The sequence below is a fragment of the Salmo trutta genome, chromosome 12 (assembly GCF_901001165.1).
Source record: "Salmo trutta chromosome 12, fSalTru1.1, whole genome shotgun sequence".
Classification (NCBI taxonomy): domain Eukaryota; kingdom Metazoa; phylum Chordata; class Actinopteri; order Salmoniformes; family Salmonidae; genus Salmo; species Salmo trutta.
Window position 1 is genome coordinate 17667674 of NC_042968.1, and position 18197 is coordinate 17685870.

Below are 18197 nucleotides of genomic sequence, written 5' to 3' on the forward strand. Positions count from 1 at the left end.
AAATGGTGTGCCCCCACAATATGCAAACATCCCAAGTCGTGTGGACAATACCAACCAGTCTCCTAGCAACTCTGGCACAGGAACTTGTCTGTGATTTTGTCATTTCATCTACTGTTGGCAAGCAAACAGATTACTCACTGTATACCCACATTCAACATATTGTAGCAAAGTACCTTGGATTTCCACATTGTAACAACAATGTAAAATCCCTACAGTTTATTTAGCAGTGTTATGCCACTGGATGGTAACTTAATACAGACCGCCCTATTTCGTATTTTAGAAAATGGAAATAAGCAATAGAGAGGAAGTTTTATTTGAAAAAGAATTCACTGCTGACAATACACTTACATATATATATATATTTAGAGAAAATTAGAATAAACATGTATGATACAATTTTCTTTAGAAATATTAACATGTTTTTTTTGTAGTGTAAAAACACACAAAAAACAAACAAATGCCATTATAAAAGAGCTGGGTTCAATGCCTGTGAGGATGAATGGACATAGAAAAACCCAGATAACTGGTACAATAATACTACATGAGTAATGAGGCAGTTTCACTTTTCCCAAACTGCACTGAGGCGGACTGTACATCATGGCCGATCCCAGGCCTAGTATTCCTTCCTTTTCAGGGCCCGCCTGCATTCAGCCTTACTGTGAGGCTACAGTCACATTAGCCCTGTTGATATGGCTCTCTGGTACTGGTCACAAACTGACACAATGTGAATACTGTAACACCCAGCCCTTACTCCACCATGTTCAGCTCATTTAGGAGGCCTTGCCTAAGCCTGACAGTCCTCACAGTGGCCAGGGCAGGTCACTGAAGTCCACTGGGCCTCCCAGCCCTGCATCTGCCTCCAGAAGGCTCATGATCACAGCCATGGCTGCCTCGTCATTACTCAGGCTACTGGAGCCTGGCTCATCCATGATGTCAATGCCAATGTGAGAGTTATCACCTAAATACGGTAAGGACAAGGGTTTAATATTTAATATTTTATGTGGATAGTTTCATTAACTGTAATCAAGATTAGATTTCAGAGTGGGGAAAAATACATACTTAGATTAGAGTTGTTGGAGTATGGATAGCCTACGGAGTCTGGTCCCGGTATCAGCCCTGCTGAGGGATGTTCTGGGGTTCCACTGTTCTGTATCTGTGAGAGAATCAAGACAGAATTGACATTCAGGAATCACCATTTCATCCTCAAGTATGAGCCACCAACAGACACTAAAAATATCCACCAGATGAGCTCATTACTGACTTCACATGGATGAGCAGTGGAGTGAATAGCAGACTTCCTCCCAGATGGGAGGGGTTGAAGTGGAGGAGAATGGGAAGGACAGGTGGGAGCTTTTACCTTCTTTCCCCCAGGGGACAACATGTCTGGGGGTGGAGTGCTGGTGAAGTTGTGAGGACTGGAGCCACAGCTGGAGGGCGAAGAGCCTCTTATCCTGGAAGAGTAAAAACCCAGGGTAAAAACAGCAGGAGACAGCCCCATACAGTCTCAGTCACAGACATTTCCATTATGCACTGGGAGTCAATGACCATGGTATAGTAATGACAATACAGACATGTCAATTTATGTTTGACAAGACAATCATAACACAATCCACATGGTTCCCCTCACCTCTGGATCTCCATCACCTCCTCTGCGATTATCCGGCCGATCTTGCCCGCCCCTGCCCTTGTGCCACCGGGGATGCCAGGTACGGTCTGAAGGGCCCGCTTCCCGGTTCCTGCAACCAACAAACGCAAAAGTTCAGTCACATTTCAGAAAACAAAACAATTACTTAGTCACAGTCATGCCAGGCACAATTTTTTTAATGCCAACTCATCAAAGTACAGTCACACTTCATCCAAGCGGGTGAACTGCTGTGTGAGAGCACAGCAGGAAGGCAGGCTTACCGTCTGTGAGTACACTATCCATGCTCTGGGGGGAGGCGGCGAGCTGAGGACAGATGCCATCAGATCCTTCAGGCACGCTGCCGCTGTGAGACAGAGAAAGGGAGAGAGAAGAGAGAGTGAGCATCATCACTGAGCATGCTCATCACTTCACACCTCATTGGGCAGCTTATTAACATCCATTGCATAGATAGCCCAACAGCTCTAGAAAGACACAGTAATAAATATGCAAGAGTTCCAATAATGCATGCTTTGTTTTCCGAGGCAAACCAGTTAATTACATGAGTTGGACATTGATTTCATATTGAAACAATAGTGGTGGTGATAAAACAACTTTGACACAGTAGGTATTGTAATCAGCTGTTTGAAATCTTACATTTATTATCCGACTTTATTAGGATATGACCCTAATACAATGAATACAGTATAATATTATGCATTGACTAGTTAAATGAGGACTATGGAAGAAAGTCCTAGCAGAAACCGATGTGCGTAGCTACTTACCAGATGACAGTGTTGGTGGAGACAATGTACTCCACCTCTTTGGTCCAAGGGTTCATAAAACTGAACCAGCGACTCCTCAGCGTGATAAAGGAGCCGTCTTTTATTTTGAACTTGTAGCAGTTTGTATTGATCTTCTCCCTCATCTGGAGCACTGAGAACAGAGGTGGCCGCCAGGGGGTGAGCTCAATAAGGCATGATATCTGCACACTTGGCCTCTGTGACATGCCAAATGGTAGCCTGCCACGTTCTAGATTAATTCATATCACAGTCTACTCGCTATGTGACAGGCTTAGCACGATACATTTTTTTATGACAAAATTACCAGACATTACAATGTTACTCATGTATGGCCTGAGATTCAGGGATGCATCAGAGTCTAAAACGTTGATCTTAGGTGTTATATTGGTGTCCTTGTTCAATCTGATACATACCTTGTCTATGACATTCCGCAAGGTGCCCTATGTCATCTTGATGAAAGTATTCATAAAACGATGTACCCAGCAACTCTTGGGGTAGATAAGCCAAAATAGCAGTGGCCCTACAAAAGAGAACAGTATTAAACAAGTCCTGACTATCAAAGCAGGCCAGTGGTATTTAGGACATTTTTAAGATAAGTCTAGCCCACATCTTTTTTTATTGTATGCAAATAAAATAATATTCTCCCCACTGCTTTGCTTGCTTGATCATAATCAATGCCATGACAATCTAGGGCTGGGCGGTATACCGTATTTGACTATAATCCGGTATTGATGTTTCAGTTTTTACTTTAACTTCTATAACGGTATTTCAATGTTTGGTTTGTTAAATGTATTACGCAACTCTGGCGTGTGTAATGTCTGTTTGCTCCTTGAGTCATCTCTCCCTCTCCTGCTGCTGCATGCCGCTAACCACACCAAGCCTTGCCACTCAAGAAGAGAGCAGTTGCTCGACCATAGTCACAAGCACTTTCTTCCCGTTCACTCCGCATGGTCAGATGGATGCAACAATGTTGGTGACATGCTACTTTCCACAAGTGTCCTAAAATTACTCTTTTCGTTTGTGTACCTTACTGTCTGCAAGCTACTGTTTGCTAGTTGGTCTTTTCTTAGCAAGGTGTTGCTAAAATAATTTGTGTTAGCCGTTCATTCTTATCGCTAGTTAGCTGGCTAGTGGCTAAATGTACTAAGAGTCGGAGCAAACTTATCTAGTTAGCTAACACTGCCTGGTGCCGGTGTAAGCCAAGATAAGCATGTTGTGCAATGGTATTTTATCAGAGAGGAATAGGCAAAGTATGAATATGTTGGCTTCTTCTACGAGATAATGGCGGGTCCGCGAACAAACGTTAAAGGTGCATGCGGCCCCCTACTATGCTGGAGTGTTTGGTCAATCACGGTTTACAACATTAGCTCCACATTTCTAAATCCTCCTACCTAACTCAGTACTTCTGAGAAGATAAAAAAGAGCCCTACTAACTTCTAAAAGACCCCCATCCCACCTCAATAACCTTAACTTCAATCTTTCCCTCTCTTCAACATACTTACAACAATATAAACACATGCTTGCCAACCAGATGTAATGAGGAGTTCAATGTACACTGTCGTAGGCACAATCGAGCAAACACCACCTACCTCTTCCTTCCTAATCTGACCTTTGAATCTTGGTCCACCGGCCTTTCTTTGGAGGGCATATTAAATGCCGGCCCTTGGGCTCAGAGTCCCATCTCTTCTGCCACACATCTATCAAAATGGCTCTGATCTTACATTTGGCCTCACCTCTACCCAGTGGAACATTAATATCAATTATATCTTGTTTTGAAGGTCTTTTGGTCAACTGGTCTACAATTTAATTCCCTTCCACACCCGAATGGGCTGGGTCCCAGCAGAATCTAACTACTACAACCAGTCTCTCAATTCTCCATAATAGCAATAATACCTCCAATAGTAGGTCACTCCTATTATATTTGCCAGACGATAAACTATTCAATACAAACAGGGAATATACTATCATTCTGACAGGTTGTACGTCCTCCACCCACTAGAGGGCAACTACTATTGCCAACAGTTCAACTGAGTATGCTGACAGTTTAGTCTTCTACATATCTGCACATCAAATTCAACAACTTCTACCAATGTAATTATGAACCAGTTTCCCTATATCACTGACTTTTGACCAATCATTCCTTTTTTCTACCAAGGTTAGATCAACAACAGGATCTGGGAGTAACCATGGAGGACCATCCCCTATCACCACAGAAGGGCCAACCTCAGAACTCCCTCCAACCACTCTCATTCAGCAAGCTTTCCAACTGTCCAACCAAAACCACTGCCTTGTCTACTAGTATATTCCCAACAGTCATCTAGAACAGTAGCAGTGGGATGGTAAAGAATATGTTGGCTAGCTAGATATATATTTTTTGCCAATATCATGCTAAGTGGCACCATGTGGAAATATTAATAAAAGTGCAGGATAAGCAGAAATAGATGAAAATGCTGAAAATCATTTTTGTTTGGATTGAATAGTATAAAGGGAGAAAGCCACATTGAAATCACTAATAATCTATGTGTTGCTACCCTAGGGTTATGAATGACTCAGAAAAAATACTTTTATTATTCAAAAACATAAAATACCGTCAAACACGGTCAATTTCTTTACAAATATTGTGATATATTTTGTCCATATCGCCCAGCCTTATGACAATCACATTGCACCCAGTGACATTATCTGTACCGAACGTACCGAACAGTATTAGTGACGCGGCGAGGTTATGGGATCGTTTTGTCAGGGGGCAGTGGAGTATTTTCTGTCAACATATCTACTCTGAATCCTGTCTGCCCTCTGAGCCTCCATTACACCTCCATCTGGAACACGTTGCTGATGCTATATTTGGACTGACAAAAACCTCACTCACACATAAGCTGTCACTCCACAGTAAATCCAGCTCTGGACTGCCCACGAGGTCCAGCCAGGTGTCAGGACATCACTGTGTAGGGGCCAACTGGCACGTCCTTTGCTACATGTTTCTATGTTTGCCTGCATGCCATAAAACATCTCTCACCTCTGATCAACAAAGACAAACTTCCCGTCGATGGCATGGCGCGAGACATACTCAGTGGGCTTGACACGGATCTCATTGTTCATTGGCTGAGGGACAATGTGGGGATGCAGCCTTCCAATGGCCACCAGACAACTGAGGTTACAGCCCTCGTTGTCTGGTTCATTGTCGTCATCCAGACCCATCTTGGTGGGCGGCCAGCTCTTCAGGTAGCCAGTACTGTGTATTGTGCAGAAGCTCTTACGGTCAGCTGCGGATATAGGGAATGTATCATCATCATCATCATCATCTAGTTCTACTCTGGAGCTATCACTGACATCAATGAGTAAGTAGTCTATTGGTACGAAACCAAATGAACTGTTAACTAAAATGAATCACAGGAGATGAAAAAACACCCTTGAGCAGGTCACGTAGGGAAAAGATAGGAGGCTAAAGTACCTTTCTTCTTGGAGCAGGTGGAAGGAAAGTCCTTGTCCTCCATTTTGATGAGGGGCCGATTGCACTTCATCCTGCAGAAGAAGGATCGCCTGGCTCCAGAGCAAAGTCTGGATGGGCCGGGGGTGATGTCTGTCTTTACTGGAAGGCCAGCTGAGGACCAGACACAACATAGCATTTCATTTATGCTGCAACAACAGGAACAGTATCACCCATGATCCTTTATAAATATATACTGTATCAAGTCCTACTCTGGCAAATAAAGCTACAATACATAATTTGCTATTACAATTTTTTTTGCTGAATTTACAGAACTTGTTTGACTGTTTATTTTTACCCTAAACCCAGCATGGCTTAATGTAAAAATAGCACTACGCTATATTTAGCTTCTGACATTTAAATAATGAGGAACACACGGTACAAGGGGATACATTGAGGGTTGTGTCACTGTGCTAGCTGTGTAGGGGACAGCAGGCTGATGACACTCTGATTATAGTCTGCTCTATCAGATACACTGTGTCTCTGCTTTCCTTGTTCTCCACCCCCCGGGCACTATAAGAAAGGCTGGTAACTAGAGGCCAGGGTGCATTACTTTTGGAATCGATGAGGCGCTCCCGTGGTGCCGTGTCTGACGAGGACAGCTGCTCCTTGACTTTGGCAATGTCTTTAGGGTGCAGGTAATCAAACAGGCTCTGGCCAATCAGGTCATTCTGCACAGAGAGGGAGAGAGTTCCGTAAGATAAGACCACGTTACATAAATGAGGCCCATAAAAAAATTTAAAATAACTAACACACTTGCCTTTCGTGAACTAACACTTGTACTTGACTTTTTCCAACTAGCACCGACTTTGCTGATAGCTACTTTATTGTGGAAAAATGTACTGACTGATATGTAGTTGTCTTAGCTACTTATCTTAAGATGAATGCACTAACTGTAAATCACTCTGGATTAGAGAGTCTGCTAAACAACTCAAATGTAAACATCTGTAAAGTTATACCAGGTTAATAATAATAAATAAATGTTATATTCATGTCATCAGGATAGATCATGAGGGTAAAAATGACTACAGTAACACCATTTAATGGAAAAAAACAGCCACATATTGGAGAGGACGTACTTGGCTGAAGTTTAGGATTTTGTAGACTGTCTCCGAAACAAACAGTATCTTCCCTCGATCGCAGCCAACAACAAACAGAAAGCCATCAGATGCCTGTGGAGAGGAGAGGGAGAGGGAGAGATGAGAGCCAAATACTGAGTCACATGCATACTCATCATGAAACGCACTCTGAGGACACCATACAGTCTATGGAGGTAAGGACACCCACCCTCAGTATTAAGTGCTTCAGTTCGTCGTCTGACAGGAAGGCTGGTTTGTAGATAGCTTCAGTGTAGGGGTTAGCAGCCCCTGTGATTCAGAAAAAGCTCATATGTAAAACAACTGAATCAATATGTCATTTGTATTTCTCTGATGTACTTTATTGGTCAGCTGCATGGTGGTGGTTGTCATCATTGTACTGTTCTGGCAGCAGTCCTATTAAAATCCTTCTCGCCTCACCTCTTAAGGTCTTCATGTGCTGGACAGCCATGCGCAGGACTGTTAGTTTGTCCAGTTTACGGGACATAGCGTTGCATGTAGGCACTAGTGCGGCCAGCTCGTCTATGAAGCTGTTCATCTTGTCCCTGCGTCTCTTCTCAATCTGACTGTGGGCCTCCCTGCCATCCAAACAATGCAAAGAGCATTTAACACAGACAAACTAATCAACACATCCATAGTCTGCCTGTATTTACAGAAACATGACTAAATTCTAATGTAAACACAAAGATGTATATTCCATTGATTTTTATGTCATCCTACGGCAGATAGAAACATCTGGTTACCTGGCATTTTTAATCCGGCCTTGATGATCACCAAGTCTATCATTGTCTGTGTCCATGCTATCCCTTTGAGGAGAAGCAATAACATTAGTACAAAGAAATACAGTAAAACAATTATTTTACAACAAATATTAAATAATGATGTTACAGTATGCAATGTAAGTATGAATATAGCAAAACACTAAAGTGAGGAGTCATTTGAAATGTTTATAATTAAAAAAACATGGAGAGCCTTTCATTCACATGAAGCAGCAACATTACTAATGCAAGCCATTCAAATGTTTTCTTACCATCTTTGGTAGAAGCTAAATGAATAGTTATTAGAAATGTCCCTACAGAATTATGAACCTGGTTTCTTTGAGACCTTTCTTAGTGTGGATTCAGGCGAAAGACCTTGTGCCTCTGATATTGTTCACAGCTGAACTCCTACTCTGACATCCCACTCAGCCTTACTGTCCTTTCACAAACCACAAAAGAGAAATTAAGCCATGACCCATTACATATCCTGTTCCACTTCAAGACTGGTCGACTCCATACTATAATAGCATTCAACAGCCTCAAATAAAGATTATTTCAAATATGACTGGCTCTACAAAATTGACCCAAAGGTATTCACACAGAGTTGTTGTCTTAAGTCTCACTAAGGCAGGTAAAAACAAATCTGTGCCTTTAGTGAATGAGCTACAGACAACAATATAATGTATCAAACATAAAATCAGGGTGCCCTCTCTATTAAACGAAGGCCTGATCAAACTAAATACCAGCAAATACATTTTTATAACACAACTGTAATACTGTCTTGGTGCTGCAAGATAGTTACTGCAGCACCCCTTCATGCTTTGATGCTTATCCTAATTCTAGCTATTCAAATCTACACTATAGCCTGGCTCTCCCATATTCACAGTGATCCATACTGTACATACTAACTGACCAGTTACTCTCAGGGTACTGATCACCATAGTGCATTCATTTTGATTGACCTAAATTAGGGATGAGGAATTTCACAACATCTAACTGATATGGAGAACACAGTGTCTAACCTCTATTTCTAGGGGTAAACGCTAGAACAGTTTGTTTGGTTTGATCAAAGAAGAGGACAATCCCGACCAAACAAGGATCACAGAGGGCCAACTAATCAGACACGATATTGGCTCCTTTACTACAAATGTACTTTAACATTCATGATTAGATTTGATACTTACTCAAAAGAAAAGTCATCAATTCTGTGAAAGCAAGGAAGTTTGTATATTACAATTGAAATGAAGTATACCGATTATTCTGATCTAATCTAAATCAAGGTTATGCTACCATTTGTTCCTAATTGGTTGTTCATTTCTAGGTAGGTAGATATCTTGTCAACTTTAAGTGGAAACTTTTGACACACAGTAAGAAAATATTTCCATATAGTTAATCAAAAAGCTGCCATGCAAACATACACATCTGTCAGAAAATGGCATAAATGACAAACGTAAAAATGTGATCTCACTAAACCAGAACTAACGTGACATTAATATAATAAAGATGATTGGCACATGTACTATCTTCAGGTGGCAAGTAGGACATAATCTATAAGCAGTTTTGAAGTCAGGCTTACTGGTAGTCTGTGGTGCTGCTTTTTCTCTTGCGTGTGTAGTCCATGCCGGGTGTGCCGATCGAGCTGATTAGATCAGTGGAGCCAGGAGACATGAACTCGTTCATCGTGGAGGAAATGTCCATTCTTTGGTCTGCCATTAGATCCCCTTTAGAGAGAAAACACACTGATTTCAGCACTTATTATGCTCCATAACACACAACAAAAGGTCAGTTGACGTGAAAGCGACTCCTATGAAAGAACACTATTGTCACGACTTCCACCGAAGTTGGTGCCTCTCATTGTTCGGGCGGCGTTCGGCGGTCGACGTCGCCGGCTTTCTAGCCGCCACCGATCTACGTTTCTTTGTCCATTTGTTTTGTCTGGATTGTACACACCTGGTTTCCATTACGTTATAATTTATTCCCTATTTAACCCTCTGGTTCCCACATGGTTTTGTGCGTGTTTGTTCTTTGTTAAGTGGTCGCTCGTCTGTGTCGAGCTGGATTGGTTTCCCTGTATGGAATTAGTTTGTGATTTATTTGAGTAAAGTACGTTTTTACTCAGTTCTGTGTCCTGAGCCTGACTCCGTCCTACCCGCTGCACACTGACACTTGACAACTATAGATATAAAAATCTCAATTCCTAGACAAAGATAATTGATCAAAAATGTAAATAAATGGTGGTTGTTTTAAAGAGGGTGTGACACTCACCACAAATATTCATAAGGCCGGTTATCCTCAAAACATCTCACTCAGTTTCTTTCCAGCAGTGACCCAGATCTGAAAGGCAAGTCAGTGAAGAGTCAGACGTCCTCTTTATATACAAGGCATGAGGAAACCACAGCAGCATCATATAACAAAGCCCTCTGAACCTGAGCAGCTGCCGTATAACCTGGACTTTGTGCTGACGTATACCGTAGATGGCCCGTTCAGTAAAGGTGATGTAAGAGGACCGATTCATATCTTTATAGTTTGAGATAGAAATGATAAGGTCTTACATAAGGTGAAAGCTATAGCAGAAGCTCAAGCCTCTCTCTCTCTCTCCCTTAGGCAACAATCAAGAGTATCTTTGAGAGGCATCATTCACTTTAACTCCAGCAACAATGAACCAGAAGAATGATGTGCGTAGAATTGATTTTGTCGTCAATGAAAACCTTGGATTACTAAAAACGGATGCTTTGGAATAGTGTCCATAACATAATGCAGCATATGCTACATAAACCTAGGTGTCAGTCAGAAACATCATTTAGTGAGATTAGTCCTTAATCTAAAGGCTAATTCCGATAAAACAATGCCAATGTTACAGAGGAAGAGGTGTCACATTTCATGAAGAACCCTTATCTGCATTGATCACTGTTTATATAATCCAATCAGTAACATGGCCTTTTCCTAACCTCACTTAGATAGATGAAATGAGTCTCCTCTGCTAACCCATCACTTGGTGCTCCTTGTAGTTTCCTGCACAACGTCCTTGTAACATTGTAATCCTGGTCAATTTGCCTCGATAGATGACCTTAACCTCACATAGGGCTGGGCGATATATCATATTTTAAGGTATACTGGTATGGATTTTTACATTTGGATACAGTGCTAAATAAACTACACTGTCAGTTTTGTCCAACAACTTTAACATTTTAGCTAATTAGCAAATTTTCAACTACTTATTAATTTTTAGCTACTTTGCAACTACTTAGTATGTTAACTAACCCTTCCCCTAACCCTAGCCTAACTCCTAAACTTAACCCTAACCTTAACCCTAACCCCTAGCCTAGCTAAAGTTAGCCACCTTGCTAGAATTTGTAACAGTAACATATCATGCGTTTTGCAATTTCGGAACACATTGTTCGTTTTGAAAATTCGTAACATATTGCACGTTTCACAAATTTGTAACATATAATACAAATTGTAATTTGTAACATATCATACGAATGGGTGATGGACATCCACAAATTAATACATACCATACGAAACTTAACATATCATACTAAATGGAGTGTCTCAGATTTAAATACAGAATAATATGAAATGCTCTGAGACCAGGTTGCACAAAATTACCTTAAAAAGCCCAGCCAAGTCAGGTCACTGTGGCTTGTCCTGCTCCTGTAATCAGACCAGAACTAATGCTCTGCTCCACTGTGCCTGAAAGTCTTTTCATTGTAATTAGATTCTCCACTGACCTATTTTTCCCCTGCTCTTTTTCCCTATCCGTATGATGTGACAGTTTCAGAGTGTGATTACATCGAACCAAACCATAATTACACCCCATAATGTCTTGCCTGTAGCCAGGAACGTTGTTATTGTCACTGTCACCAGTGAACAACCTACACTACAACCTGACCCTTCACTCTGGTACGGTATATGTCACAACAGACATCCAAGCTGACCATGTAATCCATGGGGCAAAGAGGACTTGCTTTACCATTCATCATCTATTTTTTTGTACATGTTTTTTGTAAGCTGCATAAAACAGTACTCCTGAGAATAAGCCTTTTTGTAAATGTTAATTCTGTCACATAAGCCAAAGGAAGGCTAAAACACGTGTGTACAAAACATTAAAAACACCTGCTCTTTCCATGACATTAACTTACCAGGTGAATCCAGGTGAAAGCTATGATTGATTGTCACTTGTTAATTCCACTTTAAATCAGTGTAGATGGGGAGTAGACAGGTTAAAGAATGATTTTTAAGCCTTGAGACAATTGAGACATGGATTGTGTGTGTGCCTTTCAGAGGGTGAATGGTCAAGACAAACAATGTAAGTGCCTTTGAACGAGGTATGGTAGTAGGTGCCAGGCGCACCGGTTTCTGCCAAGAACTGCAACACTGCTGGGTTTTCATGTTCAATAGTTTCCTGTGGGTATCAAGAATGATCCATCACCAACTGTGGTGAGCATTGGAGTCAACACAGGCCAGCATCCCGGTGGAACGCTTTCGAAACCTTGCTTTCGAAACTGAGGCTGTTCTGGGGGAAAAGGGGGGGTGCAACTCAATATTAGGAAGGTGTTCATAATGTTTGGTATGCTCAGTGTATACTCAAACACAAAAGCTCTCGCTCGTACTGACAAAAAAAGGAGAAAAAGGAAACCCTGCTTTAAGGTCAGCTTAGCTAGTTGTGACAAATCTCTGGTTGCCTGGATACAGTGGTGCAGGAACTTCTTGAATGCTTGCCAATTAGGGAACCTTTTCCGCTACACATAACCCACTGACAGCATGCAGGTCACACCTCTCCCCACACCACCACTCCACTGCTCATCAGTCTAATGAAAATACTTTAGTATCATTTTACCATCTCCATGGCATTCACATATTCAGTAACACTCAACACCATCCATTTTACAACGCTAGAAAATCACTAAGCTGGATTCTGATCATTTCTAATGTTTTAATGCACATGACCTCTATGGTATCTAAGTGACAAAAAAGGTTTATATTTAATCTGTGCGGAAACAAAAACCTTGATCAGATGAGGAGAAGCAAGGAAGAAGCAGAACCACGGGTAACAGGGTCAGGGTGAATGTACAGTGTGTCAGCTCAGCTGGATACGCATGGTTAGCTTACACAGCACTATGATACTGTCTGCCCTGCAAGAACGTCTCCCTTTCATAACGTTCTTAATGCTATGTCACTGTTGTGTTCCTATTTAAGCCACTCCCCTGACGTGATCTCATCGTTCTGTCACGTTCAGATGAAACAGAGTGTCCTGTGCACTCAGCAGCATTATCCTAGCGCTGTAAGGCAGTCTGTAATTCCCTTCTGTTGTGTGCCATCCTGGAAAGCTCAGGCTTGGCTCCTGTAATGACATGGCCTACGTGTGCTATGTAAGTCAAGCTGTCCGATTCTCAGTAGGCTCCTTTACTCAGAACAGAGCATTCTAAGAGCCAGGCTAGAAAGATAGACAGAAGGAGATGTTAAAGCTTTGGTGGAATACATGGTTAGAAGACATGTTAAAAAACCAGAAATAAGACTCCAGTTCAAGTTAATAAGATGCAAGAAAACAATATTGATGAAACACAGATAGCTGTGAGAAAACCACCCTCACGCATGACTGTGCTTATGTATGACTGACTGACTGACTGCGATCATAACTTACTTCACCCCTAACTGTTCTACCCGCCAACTGCTCATGTGGCCATTTTGAAGTGAAACAGCATGAAGCCGTGCGTCACAAATGTCATTGGTGATTCACTTCAAATGAAGGTCGTGAACTCATTTCAGAGCAGCTGTCAATTCTTATGAAATCACACAGAACCATGTGCGTCCACATACCTGGATGAGTGGTGCAGGAAGTGGACTGGCCTCCTTATGTCAGAGCTGGGCTTTTTCTCACAGATCCATCGACAGGCACAGTACCTGGAAAGGAAAGAGAGGGATCAGGTAGGACAAGAGGTCAGGTCACAGTGTAAAACACACTGGCCAGCTGGGAGTGGCGACTCATCTAGGCCTATGATGTAAGAGCGAGTGGTGCTCTGATTAAGTGGCTTGTTGAGAAAGCTCAGATGGGCGACAGATGGGAGGTGATCTGGAGATGTATGTGAGTAGAGGAGATGGCCACAGATTCTCCTCTATGCCAAGCCCCAACAGGGTGTATTAGCAATGGGATCGCCACTGCCATGCTAAATATCATGCCTATAAGACTAATCATACTGCATCAGTTCTGCACAAAGTACTACATTTTGAATGCCACACAGTATACTATGGACAACAGACAGCCCAGTCCCTGATGTGATTTCTGTAATTAGAAACAGAACAGCTAGGCCTATTTATGTTTATGTTTCCCATACTATCACGGCTCCATGGGGAGATGTATACAAAAGAGACCACTTCTCCTTCCTTTTAGCATGTGCTCTAATGGCTCCACACACACACCCCTTATATATAGGTCAGTGACACACATGCACACTTATCCACACCATAAACAGAACAACTTTCTGTTTCGACTTTTAACCTTCCTGCTCATATCATCATTGGAGTACATGGATAACAGCAATGCCTTCTTTTAATTTGGAATGTTTACACCTATAGCTGCACCCAGCTACTCTCATAAACAACTCCAGAGGAAAATATCAAGCATGTCAGCAGAATGGACAAAACACATGCACAACTCAAGGGGATTGAGACCATTTTGGGTCTAAAAAAATCAGCAACAGAGATTAACAAGCATTGTGTGTGCCTCAGGGAAAGGGCAAACTAGACAGCTGGACAACCATTCACAATAGTCTAACAAAAAACTACATTTCTGACTGTTCAGCTCTAAGCTTAGGTGGCAGCTATAGCTCTACCTAGCCTACTACGCTTGTCATCCTTTGACTTTGTGAATTATTAATACTGTATTATTACTCTATTATTGGTTGAGGAAACCTATTGCTTCAAATGATTGGCTTAGGTGGGTTAAGTGACATGAACCTTCCTCTAACACCTAAAGCAGCGATCATCAGCAGGGATCATGTTCCAGTCTGCTATCACAGACTGGAACATGTTCTGGGATTCTCCGATGGCATTGAGGAGTACACCACATCAGTCACTGGCTTCATCAGTAAGTGCATCGAGGACCTTGCCCCCACAGTGACTGTACATACATACCCCAACCAGAAGCCATGGATTACAGGCAACATTTGCACTGAGCTAAAGGGTAGAGCTGCCGCTTTCACGGTGCAGGACTCTAACCCGGAAGCTTATAAGAAATCCTGCTCTACCCTCCGACGAACCATCAAACAGGCAAAGCATCAATACAGGGCTAAGATTGAATCGTACTACACCGGCTAAGACGCTCGTCTTATGTAGCAGGGCTTGCAAACTATTACAGACTACAAAGGGAAGCACAGCCGCGAGCTGCCTAGTGACACAAGCCTACCAGATGAGCTAAATCCCTTCTATGCTCGCTTTGAGGCAAGCAACACTGAGGCATGCATGAGAGCATCAGCTGTTCCGGATGACTGTGTGATCACCATCTCCGTAGCCGACGTGAGTAAGACCTTTAAACAGGTCAACATTCACAAGGCTACGGGGCCAGACGAGAAGAAGGCCTACAAACCTGACTCAGTTACACCAGCTCTGTCAGGAGGAATGGGCCAAAATACACCCAACTTATTGTGGGAAGCTTGTGGAAGGCTACCCGAAACGTTTGACCCAAGTTAAACAATTTAAAGGCAATGCTACCAAATACTAATTGAGTGTATGTAAACTTCTGACCCACTGGGAATGTGATGAAAGAAAAAAAAAGTTAAAATAAATAATTCTCTCTACTATTATTCTGACATTTCACATTCTTAAAATAAAGTGGTGATCCTAACTGACATAAAACAGGGAATTTTTACTAGGATTAAATGTCAGGTATTGTGAAAAACTGAGTTAAATGTATTTGGCTTAGGTGTATGTAAACTTCCGACTTCAACTGTACATGTACAGAATTTCAAGGTCAGATTTCTCCCTCGGCATATCCTGCTCTTTCTGCAAATTTGCTGTTGGCTTCAAGCATCTTTTACAATATTCCTGACTGGCAAAAAACAGCTTGAATTTCTTTACATGTTCTTTGAGAGCTACTGTAGGCTTAGCGAAAGCTCAGTGAAAACACTGAGAGGAGCATCATACTGGTAGTTGGCTATTGGGATGAGGGCAACATGAAGAAAGACTGAGAGACTTCCGAATAGAAGTGAAAAATCAAGAAGTGTGTAATTTTGGGTACCCAACATAAAAGCTACTGCGAGTTGCACAGCTCCAGTGGAAACAATCCAGCGCCACACATACTGTAATGTGACATGATGCAACTCGCTAAAGTAAAGGACGATTACCAAAATTTGGTGAAGTAGCCAATAAAATCCACTTTCCCGTGTTAATGTGCAGTACTGATAGGTAAATACTTCATAAAACAAAAACAAGACCTGACTTATTTTACTGCTGTCCATCAATGAGTTAGTAAAGACAACGCAATCACAATTGAATTTCCTCTGACCCCACTGACCTCTATTTACCTTCATGGCATATTATGTCAAATTAAAACCATGTAGCATCATCTATGTTATTACTGGCACATTACTGATACACTTGTCGACTTTTTCAGGAATAGCTGTTTCAGATTTTAAGAATAGCAGAGTAATGTCCTTTTAAAAGTGAACAATTTGGATGTGCATTCCCTGGACATGGTGTACTGTAGCCATTTGTTACTCAGGAATAGACAGCATATTGAGACTATTTTTATAAATAGCTTGTCCAACATATAACTTTCACATATATCGATTGTTTACCTTTTCTTTTCTTTCTTTTTTACACAATTCTGCAATTGATGGTGTACTTTTATGAGCAGAGGGATTTGCTCAAATTGAACAAAAATGTATTTGTTATGCTTGATAGAAATACATGGCTATTATTAGACTATTCTGCAGTAGGATGTGTGGAGCACATAGGCCTCATGACAACGGTCATTAAATAATGATACATACCGTCCTAATTGACTGCAAATCGTTTACAAATGGAAAGAAATCTGTCAGTGACTGTCACATTGATTTGATATAATCTGAAACAGAACAGTATGTTTTCATTACATTGTATCAATATCAGCCCAACACCTGCCTTGCATTGCTCATATAGAGGAGAAACATTGTTTCTGTTAATTAAAGGATGACTATATAGGACTATAAAAGGCAAATTATTGTAACAGGTAATCAACTGCCCGTCACTAGTAGATTTATGCAACATAGCTATGACCTCGTTTAATCCGAGCCGTGGTCGGGAAGTTCAGACAAATCACGCAATGTACAAATAGAAAAAAATAGCCTCCCAATCAAATAAAATTACATACGGACATTCCAGATGTTTAAATTAGGTTAGACACCTACAAATCGCGTTTTTTTTCTTACGACATTAAATTACACTGTTTGCCTTTAAAAGTTACCCTGTAAACCGATGACTGCACATCCTCGGGAATGGCATTAGACAGCCAATTGAAACCATAATACGAGTAAAGAAATGCACACAGTATATACCAAATGTTGAATAAAGGAAACATGTTACAGGCCGTTTACATAAAATATAACAAAGTATGTGACTTACGTGTGGAAAGGCAGCACATGTGTACTGATGCGGATAGGAACAGTGGTAGGCAGTTGGAATACACTGACCTACTTTCTTCCTCCTGTGATGATCGTTGCACCACTAACCCAGTTTATGAACCAATTGGGTGCTTTCGAGATCAAGGCATTGAGCTTCTAGCAAATAGAATAACTCGTTGCCATTTATGGACCAATGAACATAGGGAAGACAATATGGGCTATATCCAATGAAATGACATGAAGCGTCAAAGGAAGCTACAGAATAACGCAACGATTCAGCCAATGGCAAAATAGAATACAGCCAGCAGGAATATATATTGTATCACAACACATGTGGGCAGTAAACTGGAATATTTTAGCTGGACTCGTCTGTGGAACTCCTCTAATGGACCAAGTCAAGAATGTGTGTTGCAATGCATAGAAGTGTATGCTATTTAACTCAGGAAGATAAAGCATCCAACGTGGCATGCCAGGTTAACCACATAGCAAACAATCAACATAAAGAAGTCTGTCTGTTTATTGACCTCATAGGCCTATCTACTTTGACATTTTATTAGAAATAGTTAGTTACAGTAATGACCTAATAATTACTGTTCTATTTCTTTAGGAATAACTTGATATGCTACTCTGTAACAATCTGGTGAATATGCAATTATTCAGAAATATTATGTTTGTGTATTCTTGGAAAACAGAATTACAATGCACCAAAGCAATGTAGTTCAATATAGTTACAATGTATAGTTACAAAAATATGTAGTTACAGAGCAAATATCAACAGAAAATAACGAATATCTAATCTAATAAAGAACCATCACTGCCTGTCTAAGTAAAA

The 18197-nt window shown here is 41.2% G+C and overlaps 1 protein-coding gene across 3 annotated transcripts; it reads right to left on the bottom strand.

Moving 5' to 3' along the window:
• Positions 1-292: 292 nt before the first annotated feature.
• Positions 293-17468, bottom strand: LOC115203055 (aryl hydrocarbon receptor nuclear translocator-like protein 1). Of its 3 annotated transcripts, XM_029767362.1 has the most exons (19): positions 17367-17467; positions 13587-13670; positions 10032-10100; positions 9343-9487; positions 8951-8971; positions 7752-7814; positions 7429-7586; positions 7199-7278; positions 6991-7083; positions 6465-6582; positions 5876-6025; positions 5441-5687; positions 2838-2944; positions 2407-2557; positions 1906-1988; positions 1628-1736; positions 1358-1451; positions 1060-1153; positions 293-958 (listed from the first exon to the last, which is right to left on the bottom strand). In XM_029767362.1, the coding sequence occupies exons 3-19, from the start codon at positions 10042-10044 to the stop codon at positions 801-803; spliced, it is 1884 nt and encodes a 627-aa protein (XP_029623222.1). In that variant the 5' UTR covers positions 10045-10100; positions 13587-13670; positions 17367-17467; the 3' UTR covers positions 293-800. The 3 variants fall into 3 exon arrangements, with proteins under 3 accessions (XP_029623222.1, XP_029623223.1, XP_029623221.1); XM_029767363.1 differs by lacking the exon at positions 8951-8971 and having other exon boundaries at positions 801-958; positions 17367-17468; XM_029767361.1 differs by lacking the exons at positions 13587-13670; positions 17367-17467 and adding an exon at positions 11376-11860 and having other exon boundaries at positions 801-958.
• Between the last annotated feature and the right edge of the window lie 729 nt (positions 17469-18197).